The sequence below is a fragment of the Carassius auratus genome, chromosome 15, assembly GCF_003368295.1.
Source record: "Carassius auratus strain Wakin chromosome 15, ASM336829v1, whole genome shotgun sequence".
In the NCBI taxonomy this organism is placed as follows: domain Eukaryota; kingdom Metazoa; phylum Chordata; class Actinopteri; order Cypriniformes; family Cyprinidae; genus Carassius; species Carassius auratus.
This window is the reverse complement of record NC_039257.1, coordinates 6,275,948-6,297,211: the sequence shown is the minus strand read 5'-3', so window position 1 is coordinate 6,297,211 and position 21,264 is coordinate 6,275,948. Positions and strand designations below refer to the sequence as shown.

The window sequence follows — 21,264 nt, the reverse complement described above, 5'->3', positions numbered from 1 at the left end:
CGAGTAAGTTGTTCTCTTTAAAGTGGTTATTTTGTATTTTGAATTCAATTTGTGTTGGCTTTTGTGAATCCAATTGAACAATAAATCAAGAAAAAAGATGTTGAAAATTCAGGCTGTTCATATTTCTAGTTAAATTCTATAACATTAAATGTAAGTTCAAACTGAGTAGAGTGGTTTATGGCATTTAAGACCAAATGCAATAATTTCTATTGTTTATTGTTCACTTTTGTGTATGAAATGTAGTAGGGCTGAACGATAAATCGCATGGGATATTTAATGCACGTCTTGACAGTAAAGCCAGTTCTGTAATCAGTGGTAAATCTCTACATGTGCCTGATTTCACATGGAGCAGCATTAGCTACAATATCGAATGTGATTTATCGGGCACCCCTACAATGTAGTATGCATAAAATACAGAGCTAAAATATACATTTATGATATATATTGCTTTAATATAATATATAATGTTTATTAATTTATATATAATTTTAAACTATAACATTTATCAGCATAATCCTGTGCAATATAAAAATAAATAAAAAACTCCTTTAATTATTAGTTTTGGTTTAGCTATTCAATTACGCTCTGACATTTTTATAGAACCCTTTGCTTCATAATCTTGTATTTTCCAGGAGCCACATGCTCTGTAAAACTGGTTGAGGACATTAAAAACAACGTGAGAATGAAAGCCATTGTTTGCTTTGACCTTCAAGGTCATTTTCTCCTAATCTCCCGTTTTCTCTTTCTTTGCAATGTCACTTCTCTCCTTCCTTTTGTGGCCTTCCACACCCCCCGCACAGTCTCAAGGGAGGTACACGAGTCCTTGATGTTACTGCAGAGGACAAGAGAGTTGATTCACAACGACTTCCAGTTATTGCCCAAAGGGACTGTGCATGTAGAATTTGTAATCAGACAGGGGATGCTTGTAGCAGGCAAACCCTTGATATGGCTCCACCCACCCAGCTGCATTTAGCCAATCAATTCTGAAGGAGTGTTTACGGGTGATCTATTATCTGCCCACCCCATGTTTCCATTCTGATCCTAGGCTCAGTATAACATACTTAACATACTACTATTGCTGCAGTAAATGAGCACATGTGTGCTTAATACACTACTATTAGAAAGTCTAGCATTAGTAAGAATTTTTAATAGCATGCTTATTATTAACATGTTGGCTGTGTATTAATACACAAAACACATTCAGCATGACCATATTATACATCTCCAATACCTAAACTTAATTACTACCTTACCAATTATTAATAAGTAGCAATTAAAGTTTATTGAGGCAAAAGTCATAGTTAATATTGAGAACTGGACCTTGTGACCAAAAAATTATTACAAAAGTAAGAGTATCTTATTTTCAGCCATTTCTGTTTACCAAATTAAAAGGTTTTTTTTTTTATGTAATATTGTAGCATTTGTCATTTTTACAGAATTAAGTTATTCTTTATTGGACGGTACTCAATTTTTATCTTATTTCACCTGTATCTTGTTTTATGCTACTTTCTAAATTAAACGTGTATGTGAAGATGTCACGAGACAAACATAGCATACTCCTATTTGAAGCATATCGAGGAATACTATGTACTTTTGCACTCACCATTTTTATAAAATAGTAAACCGTATAGAAGATTTACTGCACCGTATTCCAGAAAACATAAGCCAGTCAGTGTTCAATTCTGGTCACAGCCGCTCTGTTTAGATGTTGAAGAAAGCTAATGCTGACCTTGATACGGTGCCCTATGGTCTCATGAGTTTTATTTCCCTTTGTTTCAAAGATACACACTAGGCAGATGAGGCTTTTTGCAACACAGATGCCTCTGTCATCCACCTCTTATACTCCTATAATCCTGAGCTCTCATAAGAGCGAGTAAGAGAAATGTGTAGCCAGTCGAAAGATTAGTAGCTTCTGTTTGTTTTTCAGGGGCTTGGTTATTTGATTAGGCCTTAATGCAGTCTGACCATTATGGAGAGCAGGCATTCTAATGCTGAATAATCAACTGCTAACATTTTTTTTTCCCGGTATTGTGCTCCCACAGGTTTTTATATAACCGTTCAGGGGAGTGGAGTGATGGAACCGTTCCCATACTGGCCGCTACGGCAGCTGGTTTCACCTATATTGCATTTTTAATGGTGAGTTGTAACCGCTCTGTAGCAGTGATACTTCACTGTGGATCTGCATACTAAAACCACTCCAAAACCACTAGTGCTTTAACAATCTCTCTCAGACATGTGTGTACATGTCACCATTCAGCATTTATATAATGTTTTAGCTCCATCCCACAGTTTTCACCTCATCTGAACAGTTGCTGTTTTGCACTGAATGTATTTGTTTTTTCATCCAGATTTTAGCCATGTGCCATGTGGCTGTCGGGCAGCAGTTAAACCTCCACTGGCTCCACAAGGTACCCGTCAACCTCTGAAATGTTTTTTTTCCTAGAATAGAAAAAGAAAAGCTTTTCCGTTTGTGCGAGACAAACCAAATTAACCTTGAAACTGTGTCATAAACACCTTGTTATGCCCTGAGGCTTTTGGCCTGTTGGCGGAGTTAAAGTAGTATTTCCTGTTTGTTTATGAACAGAAATGGAGTGGTCTGTTTTTTTTTTAAGTATAGTATGCTGAAGAAATGAAGTAGAATTGTGTAAAATGAAGTGAAATAGTATGAAGTGGTCTGTGTTTTTCTCTGTAGATTGGTGTGACAGTCGCTTTGCTCACTACAATAATTGGTGTGATATCGGTCACTCAGATGTGGGGAGAGGAATGGGATGTAGTTTGGATTTCTCTTCAGGTACGCTCTTGTTTCCCGCAGTCCTATCAAAGGATAGATGGGGGAATGGAGGATGGAGAATATTAAAATGTCAGGGAAATTTCTGTATACATTTTAGTAGTTGCAGTACTATTCAAAACTTTGGAGTCAGTAAGGGTTTTTTTCTGAAGAAATTAAGACTTTTATTCAAAAGGACGCATTAAATTGATCAAAAGTGCATTGTTACAAAAGATTCCTGCTTCAAACATGCTGTTCTTTTAAACTTTTTATTCATGAAAGAAAAAAACAGTATTACATTTTCCACGAGAATATTATGAAGCTCAAAAGCTGAATATTCATCTTTGCCTTCAAATGAATAAATTATATTTTACAAAATGGTACAATAGAAAACAGTTATTTTAACTTGTAATAATATATCAGAATATTACCATTTATTCTGTATTTCTGAGCAAATAAATGCAAACCTTGGTGAGCAAAGACTTTTCAAAAACATTAACAAATCTTACTCCAAACTTTTAAATAGTGCTTTTTAAGGTATACCCATAAGGCTGTAAGTGTCTCTTTTGTGTGTGAGGTCATTATTTATGAAGTGATCTTTTTCTACGGACTCTGAGGTTTCTCTGTTGTCTAGGCGTTTCTCTTATTCTCTGTTTTTCTTCAGGCTACTGGTCCTTTCCTGCACATCGGGGCTTTAGCTGCTGTTACCGCTTTGGCCTGGCTGGTGGCTGGACAGATGGCACGAGCAGAGAAAACCAGTAAGAAGAATCCACCTCCTCGCTTAAAGATCAGCCTCTCAGTTAGGCATTATTATTAACTAGATGTTAATTATTAAAAGAAATCCTTTTTCCTGATACATTCCTGTCGTCACACAGAGACGCATTGCTATCTCCGCTAGTTCAATGTGCTGGTGCTTCATGTTACAGCATTAGAGGGAAAATGAATATACTGCTATTGATTCCTCATTTCAGTTTACCCAAGCTCATCTGATTCAACTAAGCACAGATTTAACTGGATCATCTTATTAAGTTAATCAGAAGACTTTCTCTTCATTCTTCAGGGAAATACGCTGAGCATAAACTACCATTCAGATTTTCGGAGTTGATGAGATTAGATTGCATTTTTTGGATAAATATATACAGTGAAATATATAAATAGTGTATATTAGTGTGTGTATAGTTATATTATGAAATATTTTTCATGTAAATGTAAAAGTACAGTTTTCGGTTCAAATTTATTTGTGACGACAAAGTAACATTTTTAGCAGCTGTTTAGCAGTGTCGCACAATCCTTCCGAAATCACTCTAATATACTAATTGTGTGCGCAATAATAATTTCTTATTAAAAAGGATGAATAGAAAGTTTCAAAGAACAATTACTTGAAATTGAAATATTTTGTAACATTATAAGTCTTTACTGTCACTTTTGATCATTTTAATGCATCTTTGCTATATAAAATGTATTATGTAATAACAGCCCCCAAACATTTGAATGTTAGTGTGTTAATAATTCACAAATTTCACTTTGCAACCTCTAAATTCCTCTTAACATTTAGAGAACTTATCTCTCCTCTGAAACATACTTTATGCAAGCCATGTGAACTAAAATAACTGTGCAAACTCAATTCCATATATCATGTGTTCAGAAATGTGTCAGAATGCAAACCAAGAAATAATATTTTCAGCATTGCTGCAAGGGACGTTATTGAACACTTAAGCTTACACTTCTATGCTTAGTTTTCTTTTTCAGGTCAGCTACTGTCATGGCCGAGCAACATTTTTTATAAGCACTTAGCTTTTGCAACAAAGATGACATAACACGTGATACCCATTAAAACTGATGAAAAAAGCTGTTTTATAGCCATTTTTGGTTTATGCTTTAAAAAGGCTGTTTTTGGAAGCTGTGCCCGAGTTGTAACTTTAGATAACTAAGTTGTTGGTTCTCTAGGGTTTCAGGTGATGGTTCTGCTCATCTACCTGAGTGTTCTCCTCACACTTTACTTCATTCCCCTATCGATCACCTCACCCTGTATTATGGAGCGTGGGAGTCTCAAAGCAGCACCCGCCATCATCGGTCATCAAGGAGCTCCAATGGTGAGATGCTAAGTTGTTAACATTGTGCTGTGCACTTCCTGTCTTCCCTAGATGCTACATTAAGTTCAGGCTACATCAAGGATTGCTGGAGGCAGTTTGGTCCTTCTTCTCTCTGTGCCCATATCTTTCCTCTGTCTTTCCATCCCTCACAATCTTTCTCTCCCTCCATTTATCTTTCTCATATTTCTTTTCCCTGGCTTGTCCATAGCTAAATATAACTCAGGAAAGAGCCGCGGAGAATCTCGGTGTAGGCGTTGTTCAAGGTTTGGTGGTTATGAAGGGTTTTCAGTAGACCCGTGTGTATCATTGGTGTATTGTGCTCTGAAATGGCAAATACACTTTTAACGTGTGCATGTTATTATTTTTTTTATAGCAACACAGAAAAAAAATGGCAAATGTTTTTGTACAGTTGTAGTCTAAATCTTTCTATCTACATACACATAATCGATCTAAATAAACTAATATGTAATATGGTGTGTGTGTGTGTGTGTGTGTGTGTGTGTGTGTGTGTGTGTATATATATATAATGTATGTAATTACTTATTACTTAAATTACTCATTTAGTCTGTATTAAATCACATGTGAAACAAATTTGCCTAATTTGCTCTGGGAAAAGCTGGTCCTCCTCTAAATAGGGCTAAAGAAGATAATTGAGAAAGATATTGAACAATAAAATCATCGTTCATATGGGTGGCTTGCTATAGCAGCAGTGTTATGTAACATTTGAGGTAGCCTATTAGTGCACAATTTTTTTGGAAGAATTTACCGTAATTGTCCTCTGCCACTCCTAGCTACAGCTGTAAACAGCCAAACTTGGATTGAAAACAAGCCTTTACAACACTGCAGGCATTGGTGTAGTATCAACCATCATGGCTTTAAAAGCCAGGATTAAAAAATGCGAGACATAACCAGAAGTGCTCTCCAAAGACACATGCATACTGATCCCAATATATTCCTCTCCTCATTCTCTTGTGCTTCAAACGAGGCGTCCTTCATTTTGCATTGATGTCACATGTACTAGTACATCTAGAACGGAAGTGTGCAGATGATCTCAAGCTGCTGCTTGCATGCCTTTGCATGAGCATGAACCACAGAGGAGCTGTAGATTGTGCATGTGTCTTGCCCTCAAGCACTCCGTGAACCTTCATGAGATGAGTTATTGATTTATATCTGAAGAGCAGGGTGAGAGGAGTCTCACACTTTGGTTTAACAAAGATCTTTCCATTCTCAGCTTCAGATATGCAATGTTATTCTCTGTATCATTTTCACTTAATCATTTCAGGAATTTAACTTTTCCGATTCCATGTTGTTGTTGTTTTTTGGCGTACATCATGCTTGAAGATAGAGTCCAGTTAAACTCCTATAAATCAAATAAATGAATATTTATACATAAATGTTAGTTTGTATTATACTTTATGTAATTATATAAAATATACTAAATATACATTGTTTTTTTCCGCTCTTGTTAAGCTGGCTCCAGAGAACACTCTCCTATCGTTCAACAGAGCTCTGCAGAGGAATGTTAGCGGGTTGGAGGCGGATGTGACCATCAGGTATTCATTTATTCTGTCTGGTTCTCCTCCTCTTATTACAAATCAATCAATAGATTGTATAGAGCATGTGTATGTGGATGCAGTGTGTGAATGCTTGTGTGGCTGTGTGAGACTGCTGTAATGAGAGGGTGGCGTGACGTCTCTTAGCCCAGTGAGTGCATAGTAATTGAACATTGGGATGGACAGGAAGACTGTATAAAGAAGCCCCCTTAAGCTATAATCTACTCTGCCTGCTTAACACGCATCTTTAGATAATGGAGCACAAATTGTCCATCTGCTGGGTTGTAATTTATTTTGGTTAAAAACAGTCATCACTCAGGCTTTTTTAGATTGATATATCATCCATCGTCTATTTCTTTTATGTATACAAATACAAGCAACACTCTATGGACAGCATCTACATCTACAGTAATTTTCTTCTACATGTTTATAAATATGTTTATATTTAAATATACAATTATTATAATTATAATTGAATATTAAAATATAGGACAATATAATTGTAACTGATTGATTTATAATGTAAAAACATAATATATTTAATATAATATAAAAACCTCATTTAAAAAGGTAATTATTCTGTAATTACTCCTTAGACAAATCCTTAGTTTAAAATACAATTTCATCATTTAAACAATAAAATGGTTCAAATTTGGAGGCTGTTTTCTCATGATCATCCATATTGATCATTGTGTTGCCAAAAAAAAAAAAAAAAAAGTTAAATGTTAAAAAATGTTTTGTGCAGCTGTTTTGGAACAATATTTATTGTGAGAAACACTATACTTGAAATTGAAGCCATCCCTAATTTGTGATTAGTTGTTCCAGGCCACATGTTACTATGGTTGGCATCCTCTAGTTTAAAATGAAATCGGTGGCTAAGAGGCCAAACATCTTGGCTGGTAATCTAAAGGTTCAATCCTTAGAGAGTTTGGTTTACAAAGTACCACTGAGCTCTTGTAAGGCATTTAACTTCAGGTTGTGGGTTGTTAAAAGCAGCTGCTAAATAAATAATAATGAGTTGCAATAATACTGCTTTTATTGCAAAACCGTTCCACCATTCAGTAAATGCTTTCCGATGTTTTTTCTGTCAATCACAGAGCAAGTCAGCTTCTCTCATTTATTCTCTCTCTTATCATTGAATAATATCCAGCAGTGCTGGCAGGTTGAGCCTTAATGGAAGCATTTTCTCAGTTTCAATCTTAGTGCTGTCTAATCACATATACTGCTTCGGCTGTAGTCTTGATGGTGTGCCGTTCCTCATGAGAGACCGGACGCTGAGGAGAACCACAAACGTGAGAAGAGTGTTCCCGGACAGACAGTATGACGATGCATCATTCTTCAACTGGACTGATTTGACCTCACTGAACGCTGGCCAGTGGTTTCTAAAGGTGTGGGTCATGTTGGCTCTAAACTATGTCAACAGTACAGCTGAAATAGTATGTAGTAGTGTTAGTAATATAGATCTATTTATGGTAAGACTGAAGAGTGTTTTTAGATTTATAGTGTACGTTTATAAGAGTTCAATGAATTTTCCAAATTGTAAATAAAAAGTGTCTTTCTACTTCAAAATGTAATGTTTAAGTCAATGTGGTACTTGCTGCTTCTTTGTTATTAGTTGTGAAATTTCCTAGTAAATTTTGAATGACAATTATTTCTACTCAAAATGTTTTGTTTTTTTCCCCAGTTTATGTAGATGTGCTTTAATATTCATATAAAGCTTCCTCTGTTGATCATTTATGGAAATGATGTTGCGAAACAGGTCACTTAGAACAAGTCACAGTTATGATGTCAGCACATTAACATATAAAAATCTTAAAGGTACAGTACAAAAACAGTTTATTTAATTAAATGTAAAGGTAACATAAAACTAAATTGTAGCTGGTTTCGGTGCAAAACATTTAAGACTTTATATTAAAACATTAGGACCTACATTTACATTATTGTATAAGTATGTACAGCTGGACTAACTGATTTTACTGAACGCAGGATGATCCCTTCTGGACTGTGCAGTACATGTCAACATCGGAGCGCTGGTCAGTTGGGAACCAGACAGTTTGCAGCTTGGAGCAGATGCTGAAACTAGCAGCTAAGTCCAAGAGCTTAGCCGTATTCACTCTGCGCAGACCGCCGGCCAATCACCCCCACCGCCACGACTGGGTCAACCTCACCCTGGACACTGTTCTGACATCCGGAATACCACAACAGCAGGTCAGTCTCGAGGGAGTGATGCTCACGTTTGATGTGCTAATGGAAATCTCTTTGTCCTTGGTCAGGGGTTGAAAGAGACGTGTTCAGGGATTGGATTCAGGATACAAAACTGTTTCCGATTTGTGAGGTTGTGTAGTAGCGCCCCCTAGCAGTGGCTAATATTAATTGCATAATGGTTGTAAAGTTAACCCTATAAATCCTACTGAATTTTGTTTTATATACAAATTTCTAGGGCATTTAAATTATCAACATGATCAAAAATCTGTTGTGCTTTTTTTTTTTTTTTTTAAAGGTATTCTTAAAAAATAACTACTATTTTTATTTCACAATGAGCACTTACTGGACTTAATCAGCTTGGCTTTACATTACATTTACATTTAATCATTTAGCAGATGCTTTTATCCAAAGCGACTTACAAATGAGAACAATAGAAGCAATCAGACCAATAGGTATAACTCGGAGCTATGTGTCTTTTTATTTTTTATTTTTTAAAGAATAGAATAGAATAGAAATGTAAGTTCTAGTATTAGTTGGTCAAGTGCTGGTGAAAAAGGCAGGCTTTATTTGTTAATCCATATATCATGTTTTAATTTGAGTATCAAAAATGATGCATCATGCTTTAGAGGAATGTACATTTGTCATTATGATATCTCAATCATCATTGTAATACATTGCGTTATAGGTTTTGCCATCCACAATAAAAACTACAATGCTTTCAAAGTAAAACCATTGTTTCACAATACTGTCACACAAGAAATATTTCAGACTTTGTCTGATAACAAAATTCTATCATATCATATTTGCATATTGTCTTACTAAGACACATTATTGGGAGATATAAATTATATATCTATTTTAGTCTGCTATACTGTTATAAAAATATCTTTGATTTAAATTCCAGGCTAATAGAATTTCTAATTTTGGCCATAAAAATGATAAATATTATATGGTTTTATTTTAAGGTTCTATGTACACTGCCATTCAAAAGTTTGGGATCAGTTTGGGACAAGTTTTTTTAATTGTTTTTTAAAGAAGTCTTTCCTGTTAAACAAGGCTGTATTTATTTGATTAAAATACAGAAAAAAACATTAATATTCTGAAATATTATTTCAAATTATAAAAGTGGTTTTCTATTTTAATATACTTTAAAATGCACTATATTCCTGTTATGCAAAGCTGATTTTTCAGCATCATTACTCTAGTCTTCAGTGTCAGATGATCCTTCAGAAATCATTCTAGTATGCTGATTTATTCCCAGTGTTGGAAACAGTTGTGCTGTTTAATATTGCTTTGGAACCTATGATTTTCAGGATTCTTTGATGCATAAATCGTTAAAAGGAACAGCATCTGTTTAAAACAGAAATAAATGTATGTAAATTAGAAATAAATATACATGTGTGTGTGTTGCATATATGTAAAAACATTTCAATTTTGTGTGTGTGTGTGTGTTGTGTAGGTGATGTGGACGCTGGACAGTAACAGGGAGATGGTGAGGAGTGTTGCTCCAAGTTTACAGCAGACATCTGTGCAGAAGCTGCCTCTCAACACACTTCATCATAAAGGCATCAGCAGGGTCCTGCTGCGCTACAACCAGGCATCTGCGCAGGACGTCCGGTAGGATGCTGCCCTATTTACAGACATCTGGTCTCGCTTACAACATCTACATTACATAATACAGGACAGTTTTGGAACAAAAGCTGCAGTGTCTGTGCCACTAGTGTAATGGACTGGAAATGCAAAAACCTGTTATTGCGCTGTCAAGTGTGTAAAAGCTATTCATATATATTCTGTGTGTTTATTTTAATAGGCTGTATAATGAGAACAACATCAGTCTGACTCTGTATTCGGTGAACGAGCCGTGGCTGTATTCCCTGCTGTGGTGCAGTGGGGTGCCGTCCGTCTCCTCCGAGGCCCCGCAGGTGCTGAGGAAGGTGCACTATCCGCTCTGGCTCATGGTATGAACCCCCATCTGCTTATAGATTATTCATAAAGCATCGGCTCAAAGCCTTCATGCTTTCCAAGATATGTAATTGGTCTGCATCTGCTGTTCTGGCCTTTATTAAAAATAAGAAGCATACTGCCTTTTTCTAGAATATAACTTAAAAATATGATTAATGGTAAGGGGCAAATACAAGATTGAGATTAAACATTTTTATTTAATAAATAAATATTGAGAATTAAAAAATGATCTTGCAATGGCTGTGATATGGCTGTGGCTGTGGCTATTCTCTTACGCCATCTACTGGTGTTTGTGTGCTTTATTAACATTTGTGTTTTTTTCTAGAGTCCGGATGAGTACTGCTTGATATGGATCTGTACTGATCTCATTTCCTTTGCTGTAGTTCTGGGAATATTTATATTCCAGAAGTAAGTGTTCACTTGTTTGACATGGTATGCTGTAGATTATAGGGATGAGGTTTTATTCAAAGTAAGACCTAGTTCTAGTTCAGTGTTATTTTTGGATTATTTATTTACTGGTGTAGTATTTATTAGTATTTTGAATCTGCTTTTATTTTTATGTTTTAATTTTATTTAGTTTAGTTTAGTGTTAATGTTAAATAAATGATAAAGAATGTTATTAGCATTTTATTATTTTTTTATTGGTTTTATATATATATATATATATATATATATATATATATATATATATATATATATATATATATATATATATATATATATATATATATATATTTAAGCTTTTCATCTACTGATTTTATTTTATTTTCCCAATTAATTTTAGATTTAGTTTTAGTTAACCATAAACATTCAAAAAATGTTTTGTAGTATCATCAGATGTAATCAAATATAGCCTGCCATGGGAAATTCACATTGATTGACCTTTACAAAACAAATATTATTGCATCCTGAAACATGATTACCTCTAGCGTGAAAGAGAAGGAAAGAAGGATAAGAAGAAAACGTGTTTGCGTTGATGATGTTTTGCATTACAATATTATGTTTAATACTGGAGATCAGCATCACTGGTAAATGTGTGAACTGAAAACTCAATCTTATGTTGGGCTCTGGATCCTCTACGTTTGCTGCGCTTGCCATAGAAACATTTGCATCTGCTTTTCTTGAACTGACCTCTTAATTCTCTCCCTTTCTTTTACTCTTGTACCCTTTTTTCCACCTCTTCTCCTCTTCTTCTTGCTCTCTGCCTGATGTGCATGCTCCTCTTCTCTGCTGCATTCTGGCATCTCTCAGCTATCACATAATCAGGTAATTGGGTCAGCGCTGTTGGCCCATGCTGCCAGTGTATATCTCCCTTTCTTGCCCTTCTTTCTCTGTATAACCCTGTTTCGATCTATCTGCCTGGATCTTTCGTTCTACCTGTATTTTGTCAATGCTATTACTAACTCTTCTCACTAAACCACAGCCCACATGATTACACTTTAATATCACTGCTTATCATTTAACATATAATTTATATTTAATTGAGGTACATTATGTGGAATGACTTGGATAAAAGTTCACAAACAGGAAGACTTGATGGTATTGCTAAGTCATTCCGCACTCATCCACTAGGGGGTGACAATCACATGGCTGACAGTTACAGACTATTTAGCTGGCTATATATATATATATATATATATATATATATATTTTAGTATTAAAAATACAGTAAAATAGTAATTGTGTGAAATACACAGTTTAAAATAACGGTTTTACTGTTTTAATATAAATATATTTCATATTAAAATATCATTTATTCCTTTGATGGCCAAGCTGAGTTTTCAGCAGCCATTACTCCAGTCTTCAGTATCACATGAAGATTTGAAAACCGTAACTAAATATTTTTGTGGAAACTGTAATATATTTGTTAAAGATTATTTGAATAGATAGAAGGTTTAAAGAATTAAATATTAATATGAAATTGAATAATAGTCTTCACTTTTGATCAATTTAATGCTTCCTTTTTTAAAAAAGTGTTAATTTCTTCACTGACCCCAAACTTTTGATAGGTAGTGTAAACACACTGTGTATATCAGAGACTACCAATTACTTTAGTAGATCACTGTGAGCGTAACGATTTAAAAAAGCATAGGTTTTATTAGCTGAGTCAGCAGTATCAGTGTGAACTCTGTTTGGAGATGTCACTAAGGTCAGTCTGTGTACGTGTGTGTTTGTGTGCACGTGATCACAGGTGGAGAATGAGCGGGATGCGGAGTTACAACCCAGAGCAGATCATGCTGAGCGCAGCCGTCAGGAGATCCAGCAGAGATGTCAACATCATGAAGGAGAAGCTCATCTTCTCTGGTAAGAGCCACCTAACCACATCCTTTTGACCTTCCTCTTATTGCATGTGTATGAGAGTGCTATACATAAGCTTATTACACTCACTGTGCCCTGAAATACTGGATTCTGATTGGTCAATCAAATCTTTGTATAATAATGACTTGACTTAACATTTCTCCATTGTCCATGGCACAGTAGTGGTGTAATTTTTTCATGTGTCATATATTACTTCACATTGTTTCTCTTTTTATACCAAGAAGTTAGGAAATCTCTTTGGCAGCATCATGTGACTCAAATCTGAAGGACTTTATAGGATTTATTTTAAAGGAATTGTTCACCCAGGAATAAAAATGAGCAGATTATATAATCCCCCTCAGGCCATTCAAGATGTAGATGGGTTTCTTCATCGGAACAGATGTGGAGAAATTTTGTATTACATCACTTGCTCACTTGCAGTGAATGGGTGCCGTCAGAATGAGTCCGACTCAGAAACACCACTCTAGTCCATCAAGTAATGTCTTGTGAAATGAAAGGCTATGTGTTTTCAAGGTGAAGTTTTTTATCAGCTGTTTGGACTCTCATTCTGATGGCACCCATTCACTGCTGAGGATCTATTGATGATGTGTTTCTTTGATGCTTAGCTGTGTAGTAAGTGGGATAATGTACACCCAATGTCCATTATCGCATTATCTCTTCCAGAGTGACACAGAATCCCTCTGTCATGGGTTTTTTTGCGATTTTATGTACAGTTGACTGTTCATGTGTTGCATGCAATGTGTTTCTTGATTTAATATTGTGTGAGCATGTGTCCCAGCAATGTTTGCATGCCTCTGTGTGTGTGTTTGCCCTGTCTAAGGTCAGCCACAGTAGCTGTCTACCTCCTGGGTTTGAGTCTGTGTCACCGCATCCCTTCATCCCATTCCATCTCATTCCCTCTCCTCTCCTTCCTGTCTCTCACTGTCTGCCACCATCCCGTCTCTTTCTGCATCCATTCTTCCATCAATCCATACTCCGCTGACATCCCACAGCTTGAATGATAGGCCAATGGCCAGAGTAACTCTGGCCTGCGTTTGGTGAGTATGAGGGCAATGATAACTAACCCATGTGGAATTCACAAAGAAGTTCTACAGTTTGCTTTTTCACCACTGGCTCTGTTCCAAGTGTGCAAACTACATAAGTAGCTTGCATAAAAAGCATATTAATATATTAAACCTTATGACTGAGCAGAAATGTTCTATACAGGCATAAACTTAGTAAATGATAACACATGCACTCCTTACCATTTGTTTTTACATTTCGAAAGTAGGTATTCTTTGTTGTTGTTATTTAAAAAAAAAAAAGTCTCTTTTGCTCACAAAAGGCCTCATTTATAGAATTAAAAATGCAGTAATATTGTGAAATATTATTACAATTTTCAATAACTGTTTTATATTTTATATGATATTTTTTCTATTGATATTGTTAAAGAAAAGTAATAGTAAAAATTAGTTTCCATTTTGTAATACTGACTTTGGCCATCTCATTTGGGTAGAAAAAGTATGTGATTGACGGTTTTAAACGGCTTTCACAGATATAATAAAGTGCTGTTGCATTAGGCAGCTCACTAGGGTTTGGAACAGAGCCGATATGATTGAAGATCCTTGGTTTATGGAGATTTGTAAATGTTGTGGGCGTTAAGCATAATTTGTATGGCCTCCTGTCGTCTTATTCCACAGAGGTGAGCAACGGAGTCAGTAGCGATGAACCCTATATGGAAAATGGATTTAACTACTACACCAATTAAGACATAGCTCATTGACTCATGGAACAAAAAAGGACATCACATCCTGATCGGGCTTGTGGTCCATCCTCTGAACTACTGACTCAACTCTTAGCCTACTGTTTCTGATGGACCCCTGTACAGATTTTTTTTTTTTTTTTTCACTATTAAGTTGCTCGTTTTAAATTCTGGACAGTAAAGAGAAGTAGGAAGTGCGGTTCTTCTGTTGACTTTCCAAATCTGTGGCCTCTTCCCCTACGTAACGCTTGAGGATCCTGGAATGCCCGTTACCTGCTTCGTATTGAAAGCATGCCTGTGATAATATAGTGGATTTTATCTGTCGGGTTTTGGGGATTTTATTTTTTTAATCTTCCATAGCCAGCCAATGTGGAGTATAACACATTATGCCAGTTTTAATTTTTATTTTTAGACCCTGGTTTGGTGTGATATTAACAGTCTAATGATGCCTTCTGTTCAAACGGTTGTGCGTTTTTAAGAATAAACAGGTGTTTACAGAGTGCCTGCCTTTGACCTTCAAATTATATTTGCTGTATTTAATATACCATCTATTTAGCATGTGGTTCAGTTGTCATTTTGGAAGGAAATCATCCAGCCTTATCGTTTAAGTAGGTATGATGCCAGATTACATGGAATATTTATGTTTGGCATATCTGTGGTTTAATTTAGGAAAATAAAAAAAAAATCCCTTAGTTAGGTTTAAATGGTGGATTACAGAAACCAAGGGTCTGTCCAAAATTGAGTTTAGATTGTATAGTTGAACACTGTTTATAAAGGAAGCTGGCTTGGAGTTTCGATGCTGTGCAATATTACTCAAGACACTGTCCTTGTCCGGACGTTGTCTTTTTAGTCTCAACACTTTTGTTTGAGTGGCTTTTCATGTATTAAATATTTTGTACAGGGCTTCCCATTGCTGAGATGTCCTGACCCTTTACTTAATATTGTAAATGTGAGATGTGACATTGTTTACAGTGGCTTGTGCTGTCACACAGAGGACGAGGCTGAACGCTTGTGCCGTTTGATGTTTTTATTTTGTATTGATGTGTTTCAGAGGTCGAGCAATAAAACAAACTCTGCAGTTTTAACAAGGTTTGTTTTTCTTTGCACAGTAGCAAAGGTTAAAGGACTTTAATCGCACATACAAACAAGGTTCTGTACATAATGCAACAAATGAAATGGTACAGGACTGTACAAAAATAGAATTCAGTGTTTTTTACAATTACAGTAACGTTTTGAATATGCATTCACACTGATAATCGTTTTCCCTTTTGAATTTGTGCAGTGTTCTGAACTCCTCTATATGTAAAGTGCATTAAACTATATTCACACTTTGCAAAAAGTATTTTCACCTCTTTATATTAAGCTTTTAGCATTATATAAACAAAACTGGTCAACGCAAAAAGCAACATCTTCTTTCTTTTTTGTTTGGTCCATGTGGGTAATTATACTTCACTTTTATAATATGCAGAAAAATGTCACCCTTAACATGAAATATATATGTAAACATTTATATATCTTTTAATTTACATTCTTATAAAAGCTTCAGTTTGAAGAGTTAATGAACTAAATACCACGCTGGTAAATTTTTAAATGATTTATATTTAACAGTTGGCAGGTGTTATTATGGTTTACTAATACACACACACATATATATATATATATAAATGAAAGCCTCACAAAAAAAGACTAAGTCTTTAAAAATAAAGTACAAATCAGACTATGCTTAGTCTACGGTACACATTTAACTGTGGCAATTATAAAAAGGCACAAGCAAAACTCCAGTAGACAGAAACAGCTAGCTGAAATCAGAACTAGCCTTGGGCAAAATAAATAAATAGTGGAGACTGGAATGATTATTCAGTTATATACAAACAGCTGCATCCCTGAATATAACATCATTAAACCTGCTAAAACCAGTTGTCAAAGACTTATTGCACAGTTAGTACCAGTTAGGCACAAAGATAGCAATAAACTAATTGATATGGTCCCAAGCAGACACCTGCTCAAGATGACGGGAAAAAAACATTCTCTCAATGCGAAGATAAATGTATAAACTTTAATTAGGGCCCACAAGTCCAGATGCTCCAGTAACCATTGTGTTTGGCCCAATCAGGAGTTCATTGCAAAGCGAATGTGTTTAAGGAAGCAAAAACATGTAACACACACATCGTTTAACCAGTTTTTGGTTTGTTGGCACATAGCAGTCATGTGACAAAGTAGCAGTTTAAGTCTCTCAACCAATCAGCTGAAGTTGGTCTTACGAAGGTGCCTGTTGGGAATCTCAATTGCGCTGACCTGAAGAGGCCAAGAGCCGCCCATGATGCCTGCTTGAATGGCCACCCCGGTCACCACAGCCAGGTCAGGGTCCACTGAGGTGTTTGGTTCCTTTCCAAAGTACTGACTAATGAGCTGTCTAATGCGGGGGATTCTCGTAGACCCTCCCACCAGGACGATCTCATCCACTTCCTCTTTCTCTAAATGACCCTCAATGAGGACAGTCTTAATGGGTGCCAGAATCTTCTGGAACAGATCTGCATTCAGCTCCTCAAAGAGTTCCCGTGAAAGCTTCTCCTGAAACAGGACTTTTTCCTCCTGCGCTCCGTTCGCTCCCGTTGTCTGCAGGTGAAGAGGAACACTGAGGTGGACGTGAGGCTCCTGGGTGAGGTTGAGCTTGGCAGCTTCCACGGCCTGTCGGAGGAGGTGGATGTCTTCTTTAAGAGTAGGAGGCACGCCATACTGCTGCCGCACTCGCTCGATGCTGTACTGCAGCAAACGCTGGGTGAAGTCCTGCCCTCCAAGCTTATTATTACCTGTGGAGATGAAGACCATGCGTTAATCTCGTGCTGAAACAGGAGGACGCTTGTGCACCTGATGTGACACCATTTCCATGTGTGGTAGGTAAATGTCAGTGAGGTTTTGCTGAGATTGCATTACCCAAAAACCTTCTAACCTAAATACCCATTGAGGTCAAACCACAGAGGCTGGGGAAAAACGTGGTACGAGTATTCAAATACAGAAGGTCATAACCAGAGTCCCTACATTCTCTAAAACATGAATTTCAATGATTTTCTCTGAATTTTCTAAATCATTTGTGAAGACTGTATGAGGATTTAAAAAAACAACTCAAAATGAATACAGTAGAACCGAACTAGAAAAATTTACATTACTACAAAAATAAATAAAAATAAATCCATGAAATTTGAATTAATATATTTAAATTCTAATATTAACGTATTACAAACATAATAAGATAATACAAATTAATTGTTTTATATTTTAAAGGTGTGTGTTGTGCTGTCGCTCCTAATGGTTTTCTACTTAGAATGTTTATTTTTATTATGCATGGTGCATGAATTTTGCCATGAAGAAATGACGTGACCCGCACTGTTTCGCCCGCGCGTGCGCGATACGTCAAATCGTTGTCCTGTTTGGTCATATGACGTGCAAAAATTAAACGGCTAAACATGCTCTTTGCCAGGAAAACAAACAGACAACTGGTACTTGTAAGGCTGATTTGACGACGGAGAAAATACTGAGTCGCCTCTTTTTTGTTGGATAGGACAGGGGGAATAACGTTAGGGAATTCATAATTGTGACAAAGCAAAACACTTTATAGAATGATGAACCTGTCATTCAAGCCTTTAAAGTTTAAACCATTTCAAAGAAAAGGAGTAATTGGAAATGATAAAGGATTATGTATTTTATGCATTATAATATTAGTCTGAACAAAAACGGCAAAACAAAAATGCAATTTCACTCTCTTGCAGGAGGTAGCGCTTATGTAAAAGTGCCTGAATTCTACATTAATGTGTAGAATGGTTAGCGACCAAATACAACTAAACTTTGCTTCATGTTACACCGATTATTTCTTCCTTGCCTTTGCTTTAACAAACAAACTTGTAATAATGGAGAGAATACGGAGCAGGATGTATCTCAAATATGTAAATAGCATAAAGCAGCCCTGCCCATTAATCACACAAATACAGTATACCTTCCATAGTAAAATCTCTCCTAGTTGATACATTTATAATGTCATATCACCCAGCTCACCTGCCATTGCTCTGGTAAGGAACATGCCACCTTGCTTATTAAGAAGTGACACATCTAGTGTTCCTCCTCCCAGATCCACCACCAGCACATTAAAGACTTCTGCTTTATGCAGTCCATAAGCCATCGCTGCCGCCGTGGGCTCATTTATCACCCGCAGGATGTCCAGCCCTGATGAGGAAGACATGCAAAATGATCGATCAGTTCATTATTATAGAACATTAGCAGCTTTTACAAGGATATTTTTACTGATTTCTAGGGAAGACCATTATAGCCACGTGATATAAAAAATACAAAAAGTTAATTGCAAGACAAGTCATTATTCCGAGATCTAAACTTAGAATTCTGACTTTTTCCTTGCAATTCTGATTGTAAAAATCTCACAACTCTTGACTTGTTTCCACTGAATTCTGAGTTTTCTCAGAACTGGGAAAAGTTTGAATTGTGAGAAGAAAAGTCGCAATTTCAGTTAATTTATTTTTTGTTTGAGTGCCTTGGTCAATGCAATAAATGTGTAAAGAAATTCCAAATTGTGGATTCCGACTAAAATGTCCAGCTTTTGCGATTAATGTACACCTTAAGAAGTGAGTAGTAAACTCACCAGCTAGGTTAGCTGCTCTAACGGTGTAGTTTCTTTGCCTCTCATCAAACTCTGCTGGCACTGATATAACCGCTTTATCGATAGGTACTCCTAGTTGTTTCTCTGCCATCTTTTTCATTTTCAACAGGAGACGAGATCCGATGAATTCGGGAGTAACTGTGAAGGTGCTATTTGTAGAGACTAAAAATTCTGCACTCCCGTTGTTGAAGATCACCTAAAAAAAGTTAAGAAATGTTAGAGACACTGTAAGCATTGCAAGAGCAATTAAAGACTGTATAATATCAAATGTTTACCTTAAACGGGTATCGAGCGCTCTCTTTCTCTAAAGTGTCTTCATCGAAAATCTTCCCTATAAATCTCTTGGCATCATAAATTGTGTTTTGAGGATTTATGTCAGACAATTCCTGGCCCTCATGTCCAGAAAACACACCGGTGGAGGTGAACGACACCACACTCGGAATGCTTTTGCGACCTTTGTCATCTTCAATAACCTCAATCTCGCCTGTGCCAGGCTGAAACACTCCCACGGAGCAGAAAGTGGTCCCAAGATCCAACCCAATGACCCTGGGCTTCGGAGGGGGCAGGTACTGCTGTCCCAGATATCCTGCCAGGAACAAAGCCAGGATGACAGAACCTGTAGGGACACACAGAAATATATATGACTAAGAAAAAAAGTGATATATCAGGAAATTATATAGTCATATAGGTTACCATAAAACTTAATGGTTACTATAAGCATGTCGTTCATATATATTATAAAAGTATATAAAACGTGGTGTGTAGAAAAAAAGTAAAACACGACAATTCTAGACCATATTCCTGGTGCGTTAATGCGCAAACATGATGATTAGAAAGATAGCTAACTAGATTTTGAAACATAGCCACTGTAACTAATGTAAAGTTAGTTTGAAGAACAGATACCAGCTGTGTCTATTTTTGTTGTTGACTTTTTTTGTTGTCTAAAGTTGTACAATATATATCTGTCTGTCTGGTATACCGGTAGTCATCCACGTACAGTCAATTCTTACTTTCATGACAGATGCGTCAGTCCTATTTCTAGCTAACTGCTACGTAGATGGTCATTCTGTTAGAGCTGACATATATCTTTACGAGTACATTAGTTTAATTTAACACTTACCTATTATGGACATTTCCCCGGCCATGTTACCAACCAAATATTTTATGGATATTTGAGATATAAGAGATGTTCATTCAGTATCTGCGCCGGCCGAACGAACATACACGTCGACCTAATATCGACTGTTTGGATGATGGGGGTTGTAGTTGTTTTAATCAGTAGCATGGTCTCCAATGTGATAGGAACTGCTGATATTAACTACATTTCCCAGAATGCAATGTAAAGCGCGATCGGACCTCTGCACAACTTCCTGTTATCTTTTTTTAATTTCGAAACCGGAAGAAACTCAACATTCTTGTGCGCATCTGCGCAAGACAGAATGCACGGTACAAACCTTTACTGTCTATGGTACAAACGAACAAATAATATTGATAATAATAATAATAATAATAATAATAATAATAATAATAATACATTTGAACAATATGAAAAGTAAGGATATATATATATATATATATATATATATATATATAAATATAAATAAAATATTGGCAGACGTTATGTAGTAGTTTTAATTATTGTTAATAAATAAAAATATTTTTCCACTCTATAATCATATGCATCTGTTCTAAGTTTCTTCCCTCACCACCTTTATTTCCTGCAACAAGACCTTAGTTGATAATAAATATGTATGAATTGATAATAAATATGAATTAAAACGTATATGTATATGTTGATCAGTGACGGGAGTTGTATATTAAGTATTAATTCAGTCAAAGGATGGAAACTGGAAAGTGCTTTGAAACTAAACCTCCGTATCAGTCATTGCACGTGACTAGTCATCTGGAAACTCATCCCACCAAACACTCACCAAAACCAAAAAGTTATTTTGAGAAAC

The 21,264-nt window shown here is 36.0% G+C and overlaps 2 protein-coding genes across 4 annotated transcripts in view; one reads left to right on the top strand and one right to left on the bottom strand.

Annotated features, from left to right (window-relative positions):
- Positions 1 to 15,973, top strand: part of LOC113114840 (glycerophosphodiester phosphodiesterase domain-containing protein 5-like) — a 38,540-nt gene extending 22,567 nt beyond the window's left edge. The window contains exons 4-18 of one of the 3 annotated variants that reach the window (XR_003293791.1): positions 2,043 to 2,136; positions 2,349 to 2,408; positions 2,693 to 2,791; positions 3,432 to 3,525; positions 4,715 to 4,860; positions 6,331 to 6,413; positions 7,651 to 7,801; positions 8,400 to 8,621; positions 10,078 to 10,235; positions 10,429 to 10,576; positions 10,906 to 10,988; positions 11,832 to 11,846; positions 12,772 to 12,884; positions 13,720 to 13,936; positions 14,579 to 15,973. Coding sequence is in view for 2 of the 3 variants with exons in the window: in XM_026281907.1 (XP_026137692.1) it covers positions 2,043 to 2,136; positions 2,349 to 2,408; positions 2,693 to 2,791; positions 3,432 to 3,525; positions 4,715 to 4,860; positions 6,331 to 6,413; positions 7,651 to 7,801; positions 8,400 to 8,621; positions 10,078 to 10,235; positions 10,429 to 10,576; positions 10,906 to 10,988; positions 11,832 to 11,846; positions 12,772 to 12,884; positions 14,579 to 14,646 (1,534 nt within the window). In the remaining variant the exon portion in view is untranslated. The remainder of the gene's footprint in view (positions 1 to 2,042; positions 2,137 to 2,348; positions 2,409 to 2,692; positions 2,792 to 3,431; positions 3,526 to 4,714; positions 4,861 to 6,330; positions 6,414 to 7,650; positions 7,802 to 8,399; positions 8,622 to 10,077; positions 10,236 to 10,428; positions 10,577 to 10,905; positions 10,989 to 11,831; positions 11,847 to 12,771; positions 12,885 to 13,719; positions 13,937 to 14,578) is intronic. The other 2 variants (XM_026281907.1, XM_026281908.1) reach the window with 2 other exon arrangements.
- A 348-nt stretch (positions 15,974 to 16,321) lies between these two features.
- On the bottom strand, positions 16,322 to 20,550 carry LOC113114849 (heat shock 70 kDa protein 13-like). Its single transcript, XM_026281920.1, has 5 exons — positions 20,427 to 20,550; positions 19,582 to 19,922; positions 19,289 to 19,502; positions 18,691 to 18,858; positions 16,322 to 17,450 (listed from the first exon to the last, which is right to left on the bottom strand). Exons 1-5 carry the CDS (start codon positions 20,449 to 20,451, stop codon positions 16,882 to 16,884), a joined length of 1,317 nt encoding a protein of 438 aa, XP_026137705.1. The 5' UTR covers positions 20,452 to 20,550; the 3' UTR covers positions 16,322 to 16,881.
- Between the last annotated feature and the right edge of the window lie 714 nt (positions 20,551 to 21,264).

Coding starts and splice junctions, on each gene's coding strand:
- LOC113114849 (XM_026281920.1), bottom strand. CDS start 20,451: ATGGCCGGGGAAATGTCCATAATAG. Junction 18,859..19,288: donor TAGAGCAGCTAACCTAGCTG/GTGAGTTTACTA, acceptor CTTCCTCATCAG/GGCTGGACATCCTGCGGGTG. Junction 17,451..18,690: donor CCTTACCAGAGCAATGGCAG/GTGAGCTGGGTG, acceptor TCATCTCCACAG/GTAATAATAAGCTTGGAGGG.